At 35.3% G+C, this 8,447-nt stretch overlaps 1 protein-coding gene across 1 annotated transcript; it reads left to right on the top strand.

Moving 5' to 3' along the window:
- Positions 1–282: 282 nt before the first annotated feature.
- AMELX (amelogenin X-linked) lies at positions 283–8,223 on the top strand (the record flags this gene model as incomplete). The annotated part of the gene is made up of 4 exons (XM_083362791.1): positions 283–348; positions 4,009–4,047; positions 6,498–6,542; positions 7,765–8,223. Exons 1-4 carry the CDS (start codon positions 286–288, stop codon positions 8,221–8,223), a joined length of 606 nt encoding a protein of 201 aa, XP_083218917.1. The 5' UTR covers positions 283–285.
- Positions 8,224–8,447: the final 224 nt, after the last annotated feature.

The raw sequence follows: 8,447 nt of genomic DNA, 5'->3' as shown, positions 1-8,447 counted from the left end.
TATCATGCCAAGATACAACTGCAGGAAACATCCACTATAATTACCTTTTTCCATGAACCTAATAAACTAACCACTTGAAGGTTCATTAGTTTCAGTGGAAAGGGGATATTTTTCCTGTGTTATAACTTCAGCCATTGACATTCTACAGAGATACAATATTTTCCTTTACTCTTAATAATTAATAATTAGTTTTAACAATACATTGAGGAAATATAAAAAATATGTATTTAAGGCTTCGTGGTATCATGAGACAAAATTATTTCTTTTTATGTTATAGGATTTTTTATGAGAAAGATGGAGAGCTGGACTTTGGTTATGTGCCTCTTAAGTTCTGCATTTGCAATCCCAGTAAGTCTTATTAAGTACTGTAATCTCAAAGTATTGAATTAACAGTTCATGACAAGTGAAATGAATGAAATAACTGCAAAGAATACTCAGGTTTAACACCTTTTACCAAATTTGGGAATAGAAAACATGGTGACCCACACATTTCCCGCACATCCCTAATTTATAAATATTAGTCACTTATTTTTTATAAGTTCTTTTTTAAGTTGGCCAGAACTGCTTCAAACAGGAGCTTCAAGAGTGTTTGAAAGAGTAGCTCTTAGTTAGTCCCTATTTTAGCCCATCCTAGGCTAATAAAAATAGCATCTGGAAATCAGTGCTTCACTATTCACTGATCCTCACCCTCCCACCCAAAAAACCGACTGGTTACAATACTATTAACTGATAAAGGGGATAAGGTTGAAAATGGCAGAAGAGTAAACCAGGAAGGTCTGGAATATCTAAGGTGAACAGAAGTTGGGGAGATGGAAGCTGGGACAAACCAAAAGAATTGGGGTGCAGGTGGAAGAAAGACTACATCTATACTGCAGAAAGAAAGGGTGGTCTTTGGAAAGCTCAGGAAGAAAAAGGGAGTATATGCTTGCATGTAAAGGATAAAATTAATCAATGGTGAAGTTGTGCTGAGAAGACTGTGGTGAGGAGGAATATTAGCACTGATATCAACCTAAAGTAATATCTGTATATTTCTTCTTCTATATACTTATATTTTGAAATTGTATATTTCTTGCTTTATATCCATATATTTTGGGATTCACACCTAGCTTTTATACTGACTGTGGTTTCAGACAAGTTTCCATTTTAACTTTCAGAAATAGGAAATTATTTCTTTACAATCACTGAGTTGGAAGAGGCTAACCTGCTCTTCAGTGCAGAAGCCAATGAAAACACACCTTAGCAGCAGCTTTTCAGTCTCCACCTGAACATCACCAGTGAATGTGAGCCCATGACCTCTGAGGAATTGATTCCATTGTAAAACTCTTCTACTACTAGGATTTTTTTCTTACATTCAATTACAATTTGTCTTCCGGTAACTTAGCCCTATTATTCTATGTCTTGCATATTGGAATGGCAAAGAACAGGTCTTAATTGTTTTTCAGCATGCCATCCTTTCAAATATTTGAAAAGCTTTATAAGCCCTACCAGTTTTCTCTTTTCATGAAATTCTAGTTTGGTTTTTAATCCCCTTGCTGCTTTTCTTTAAGCCTTGTTTTTGGTCTGAATCTTTTTAATGTGCAACACCTAGAACTAGACCCAATATGGGAGGTAAGATCTGACCGAAACTAAATGTGGGTAAAAATCACATTGCTATTTTTCTTGCTCATCACACTATTTAATTTGTAATCAACTATTATTGCAACATAATTTTCATGAATACAGTTACCAAGACAAGTGATCCCATCCTATTCTGTATATTTTAATTTCTTTTTCCTGAATTAGTCTATGTTAAATTTATTCGTTTTCTATTTGTTTAATTTATTAAGATCATTTTGAAATTTAGTTTTGTCTCCTAAGATAATGATAGTTTGCCCACTTTCATGTAATATTCTTTCATACAAATCATTCATTGTATCATCCTTAAAATCTATCCATTGTGGCACACAAGTTGATATTTTTCTCCATCCAATGAGGAACCACTGATAGGCACCCTACTATTTTCAAATAAGCTATATGCCTACTTAATTTTTCTTTCCATACTGGTCTTGCTAATACAGGTAGGTCTCAACTTACAACCACAATTAAGTCCAAAATTTCTGTTGCTAAGGAAGACTTGTTAAGTGAATAACATTTTATGATTTTTCTTTCCACAATTGTTAAGTGAATAACTCCAGTTGTTAAGTTAGTAACATAGTTGCTAAGTGAATCTGGCTTCCCTATTGACTTTGCTTGTCAGAAAGTCACATGACCCTGGAACATTGCAACTGTCAGAAATATGAATCAGTTGACAAGTGTCTGAATTTTGAACATGTGACCATGGGAATGTTGCAATGGTCATGTTTGAAACACTTGTCATAAGACACTTTTTCCAATGCTATTGTAATTTCAAACAGTCACAAAACAAACTGTTCTAAGTTGAGAATTACCTATGTGTACATGATACTTTTTCAAATACTTTATGAAATACAGATGAACAGTATTTCCTCAATTTACTAAAATACTTGGTTAGTATTCCCTCAATCTACTAAAAATAATCAAAAAGCAAGGTAAGGTTGGTCTGAAAAATCTTCTCTCAATAAATCCTTGCATTCTAGAAACTTGTTCTCAACCATTCTTTTTGATATCTATACTGAACCAAAATGGAAACTCCTTTTTCCACTTTTTAATTCTATGAATATTCATCCCCTGCAATCACCTCACACTGCATCTATTCTGTAGGATTTGTAAAGATAAATGCCTAAAGGCTCAGCTATATCAACAGCAAGTTTTTTCATTACCCTGGAAGGTAATTCATCTTGTATTAGAGCAGGGGCATCAAACTCACAACGTCATGTGACGTGTTGCAACATATCACAACTTTTTTTCCATTGCTGGCAATGGGGTGGGCGCGGTTTTGCCATGACGCATCCAGCTTGTGGGCCGGCAATTTGACACCTCTGACCTAGAGATGTAAACTTGTCCAAAGTAAACAGACATTCTTTGACCATGTTTCTATCAATTTCAGGCTTTAATTTTGCTGCTTCATTTTGTTCTTCACAGTTGCCTGGTGGAAAATATACCCTCCATCCTTGTAAGTGCCTAAAACCAAAACTGATTCTTTTACAAACAAGTTTCTCAAAGAGCTATCTTTATCAGGATTTAGTGAGTTGAAATTTTCCCATTTGGGACCAATACATCCCTGTGTACATAAGAGTGGAACCTTTCTGATCTTCTAATAGCTTTCCCTGTTATCTGGCTAGGAGACAGGATTTTTTCTTTATAAAGAAGATTTAACCCAGCTATTTACAAAACAGTATCTTGAATCTTGGAACCAGCTATTACAGTCTTGTTACAAAAAAAGTAAGTCAAAATATGAGTTGAATATCTCTGCCTTTCTCCATTAGCTTTCAGCATTTTGCTTCTTAACTCAAAAGCAGGCATTAGTTTGAACAGATTTGAGAAAACAAATCTTTCTAAATATGTTTTTGGCATCCTTTATCAACATTTGGGTGTCAGTTTTTCCGATGGTACTACTAAAGTTCCAGTTATATGTATGGTAACCTCCTTCTCTTCTAATATACTATATATCTTTTTCTTTTCATATATTCTTAAAGGAACATTTTATTCCACTTCTTTCTGCCATCTTATGCTGTTCAGGTTAGAATCCCACAACTCATAGCTTCTTGTTGTAACAGATTCTCCTACCTTGAATTCATTTTTCTTATGAGTTTTCATCTCCTAAATTCAGTTTAAATGTATTTTATTCAAGTTTGAAATACTATAATTGAACATTATTTTTCTTTTACAATTTATAATGTCAGATAGTATCTTCACCTTTCTTAGGTGTCTAGTTTAAAGTATCCTACAATATATACATTTAAAGCAGTACAGGATTTGGCTAATTATTTCATAATAATGCAGCTATCTCAATTTACTCATCCCACTAACTTTCCAGATATGCTTACTATTGGATATATTAAAAATTTAAAGAGTTTCTTGTTTACAGTGTAAATATGTCATTTTTTTCAGCTACCACAACATCCTGGTTATATCAATTTCAGTTATGAGGTAAAAAAATTAAATTTTATGTTTTGTTTGTATTCATACATGTACAGTAAAGGATTAGAGTGCACAGGATTACTCAAAACTAAGTCTAATGTTTCTCTTCAACTGACTAGATAACTTTTATCAAGGAAGAATGCAGTGAATTTATACAATCTTACCTTCATGTGAAATGATCAAGTACACGATATACTGATTTTTTTACTATTTATGCTGAAGCAAGGACAGTTTCATGAAGGGTGTGCTAAAAACTCTATGTTTAAAGTATCCTAAAAATTAAAATAGTCTTTTAGAGCATTCCATGCTCTTGAAACAAAAGACAGTACATTTCATAGTTTTGTCTCATTTCAAATAAAACATTGGAGCACTGAAATTCAAAATGTTAATTTACGCATGTCTTATGACTGACATACTGTATTAATCTGCTTTTTAAAAAAGTGTTTGAAGCCATAGGGATTTGTAGGTAGCACATTTGGAGATGCTGTTTCCACTCACTGAATTTAGCTGAAGAGATTAGGAAAGTAGATTTTCAGAGATAAAGAACAGGCCAAGTTTATAGGCCAGGCAACACAGGTAGCATGTAATTATTTTCCTTCTTTTTTTGGAGGAGGGGGGAAAGTTAGTATAAAAAAAAGATTTGTTTGAATTTCCCATTGTTCCCATGGCAGAATACCCCCAAATATTCCCAATTAGTTCCACTGGAATGTGGAAGTGAAGCAGTGATGGGATTCAAATACCTGAACAACCGGTTCTCTGTGTGGCCGCCTCTTCCAGAAGTCGGTTCTGAGCCGGGGAGGCCTCCCAGGCCCGGAACGGCCCACTGGAAGTGGCGTCCATGCACTTCCAGTGGGCTGTTCTAGGCCTGGGAGGCCTCGCTAGCTCAGAACTGACTTCCAGAAGTGGCATCCACACACTTCCGGTGGTCCGTTCTGGGCCTTGTGAAAAAGGGCTAGGGCAGGGGTCAGCAACCTGAAACAGTGAAAGAGCCACTCGGAACCGGTTCCCTCACAAAAGGAAAAACTGGGAGCCACAAAAAATATGTGCGCATACGCGTACATGCACGCATGCGCAGAACAGGGTTTGACTGAAGAGTGGAGCCAAGGCGAGATATGCACCTACCCTGCATATTTGAATTGATTGGTTGAACTTTTTTAGTCCCACTTATTTTTTTTGGACTGCACATGGCAGAGGACCGGGAGCCGCAGGAGACAGCTGAAAGAGCCGCATGCGGCTCCAGAGCCGCAGGTTGCAGACCTAGGGGCTAGGGTATCAGCCAGTTCACCAAAGTTAACAAAAAATTATCTACCGGTTCTACTGAACCAGTGCGAACTGGCTGAATCCCACCACTGAATTGAAGTCATTTTGAGTTTGAGTCACTCAGCATCCCACTCCAAACATTCTGAAAAACATTCCAACTGTCTTGTTTTATTCTGAATTTAATTTACATACACCTATCAGCTGAGCAAGATTAAAGGAAGATTTACAGATATCAATACTGTGACTGTTATGTTAGTAGTAGGGGTAAAGAAACTTGGAAACTAAGAAGATTTCCAATCTTCATTTTTCAGTGACTTCATTAATAACATTTTGAATAGTCTTCCAACCCCCTAAGATTTTAGCCACCTGGAATAAATGCTGTTTATGAATAAGTTACCAATGCATTCCCCTCGTATCTCTTAGTTGTTTATACCTAACATTCCTTCCATTACCAGCATTTCCACAATGTCTCACTTTATCCGTAGGACATTGTAACTGGAAATACAATGCGATGAAGAAAGACTTTGTTCAAGCAATGCAACGGTGGCTTTTTAGTCGTTTTTCATACAAGAGGAAAATAATTAACCAATGCTTAGGCATGTACAATATAGGCTTTTAATTAAAAGCAGTCCACTAGCTATTTGAAAAGGAAAAATAATGAAACATAATTTACTAGTAGATATAAAATACTAGCAACATGCTGTATGCTCTAATTCTGCAGCATGTAATATTAATTATTAAAGACATAGAAAGGTAGCATGAAATTTTGTAAAGAATACTTGTAATGCATTAAGAATGCATCTTAATAAAAACTTGTTACCCTAAAAACAATTGCACATTTTATACAGTCTAGGTTCACAGACCACATTAAGCCAAAGTTATAAAATACCACTGTAAATTATTTATAAATTATAAATTATATTTATATCTAGCCTTACTTCCAGATGGTGCACATAGCATTCCTTTTTCTAATATTTTCCTATAGTAACAACTCTGTGAGTTAACACAGAATGAGAAGTAGTAGTGGTCAGCCAGTGAGTTTCCATAGCAAAAGAATGCCTTAAACCTAGATTCTCCATCTTTATCCAAAACGTTAGCTACTAAATGACACTGGTTGAGTGTGATGTATGAAAACCAGACCCAAAGTAAACTATCTATACTGCTTGTCATAAACTATGCTCGCTTTTGTATCTTCTAAGGTGATGACACCTTTGAAATGGTATCAGGGCATAATTGGACATCAGGTATGTCAGATATCTTGCCTCTTATGAGAAATTGTTGATAAATTCATAACAGTGACAACAATGGAGACAGAAATGGGATATACAATTTATCTCAGATATGCATAATTCCACACTGTTCTGTTTAATATGTCCTAAAACTCAGGTGATTCTGGAGACCATGAATTCCAAATATTTATATATTTTTGATTCATTGCATGTAAAAATGATTTCTTATAATCTCTATTATAAAGGTTTAAAACAATTTCTTTAAAATGTTCAAACAAAATTCTTTTGATATGCCAGAAATATAACTGTAAAATAGTGCCAACTGTTTCCCTGCAGATTAGGTAAGTACTGACAAAATTGATATGTTGTTGTTCTAAGGCCAACTTCACCCTTTTCCCCTGATAAAAATAAGAAATGGTCTTCAACACAGTAAAAAATGAATGATTCTACTCAGATTGTGCATAATCAGAGCTCCAGTCAAAATGGTACAGTATTTCAATCTGTGGAGTTAATTTTCACATGTTCCTTGTCTACATATATGTATTCCTGATTCAATCAACCTAATGCTCATAGTCCAGAAACAGAAAATACAGGTAGTCCTCAACGTACAACCACAATTGAGCCCAAAATTTATGTTGTTAAGTGAGTTTTGCTCCATTCTAAGACTTTTCTTTCCACATTTGTTAATTGAATCACTTGCATTTGTTAAATAAGTTAACAGTTGTTATATGAATCTGGCTTCCCCATTGACTTTGCTTGTCAGATGGTCACAAAAGGGAATCACATGACCCTGGGATATTGCCTACCGTCATAAATGTGAGTCAGTTGTCAAGCATCTGAATGCAAATCACATGACCATGAGGATGCTACAACAGTCATAAATGTGAAAAATGGTCATAAGACACTTTTTTCCGTGCTGTTGTAACTTTGAACTAAAAGAACTGTTGTAAGTCAAGGACTACCTGTAGGCAAGCAATATACAGCAGCTGCGCTGCAGGAAAAATTAGTAGGTATAGTTAAGTTACATGCAATCAACTCATATTGAATAATAATACCTGTTACAGCCACTATACTTCAAATAGTAGATTAAATAATTAACTTTCTTGATGCTGTAGGAGTACAATTTATAGAAATATTTGTATAATAGTATTATTTTGTGAAAAATATCAAGCTGTCTGATTTGTAGTAATGGATATTCTATGTGCATGAGTAACCTTAAATTTTTCTCTCATTTCAGTATCCACGTTATGGCTATGAGCCCATGGGAGGATGGATGCACCATAATGCAGGACCAATGATGCACCCAACTCACTTTCATGGGATCCATGCAATACACCCAGCTCTTCATCAAATGCAACCACTACAGCCCCCTCAGAACCCACATTTGCAGCAACCAGGTCTTAACCCATTTGTTCCATTAAATGGGCATAATACATTAATGCCACACTATCAGTCTATACAGTATCCACTTCAACCACAAACAGGCGAGCATCCAATGAAACCCCAGCCACCAGTAAATCCAAATCAATCAATGAACCCTCAGCAATCAGGGAATGCCAATCAGCCCATATATCCACTACCTCCCCTTATCCCAGATACACCTCTTGAATCATGGCCAGCTGATAAGACCAAGCAAGAAGAAGTGGTAAGTAATCTTTACTATAATAATGCAATTTCCAGAAGAGTAGCTATGTGAGTCTGTTTCTCCCTATTAGAAAATAACATTTTTAAGGATCATAGTAGCAGCAGCAAGATGTTTTTGTTATATATCTGAAAATAAATTATATGTTAAATTATATGTGTCCACGCAGACATATTATCTTTTTTATTTCTTAGTCAACATGCAAAAATATATATATAGTGATTTTATGAGAACAGGTAGTCCTTGATTTACAACCATAATTGTAAATTACAGTTGTA

The sequence above is a fragment of the Vipera ursinii genome (genome assembly GCF_947247035.1).
Source record: "Vipera ursinii genome assembly, chromosome: 4".
In the NCBI taxonomy this organism is placed as follows: domain Eukaryota; kingdom Metazoa; phylum Chordata; class Lepidosauria; order Squamata; family Viperidae; genus Vipera; species Vipera ursinii.
This window is presented reverse-complemented; position numbering and strand designations above follow the sequence as displayed.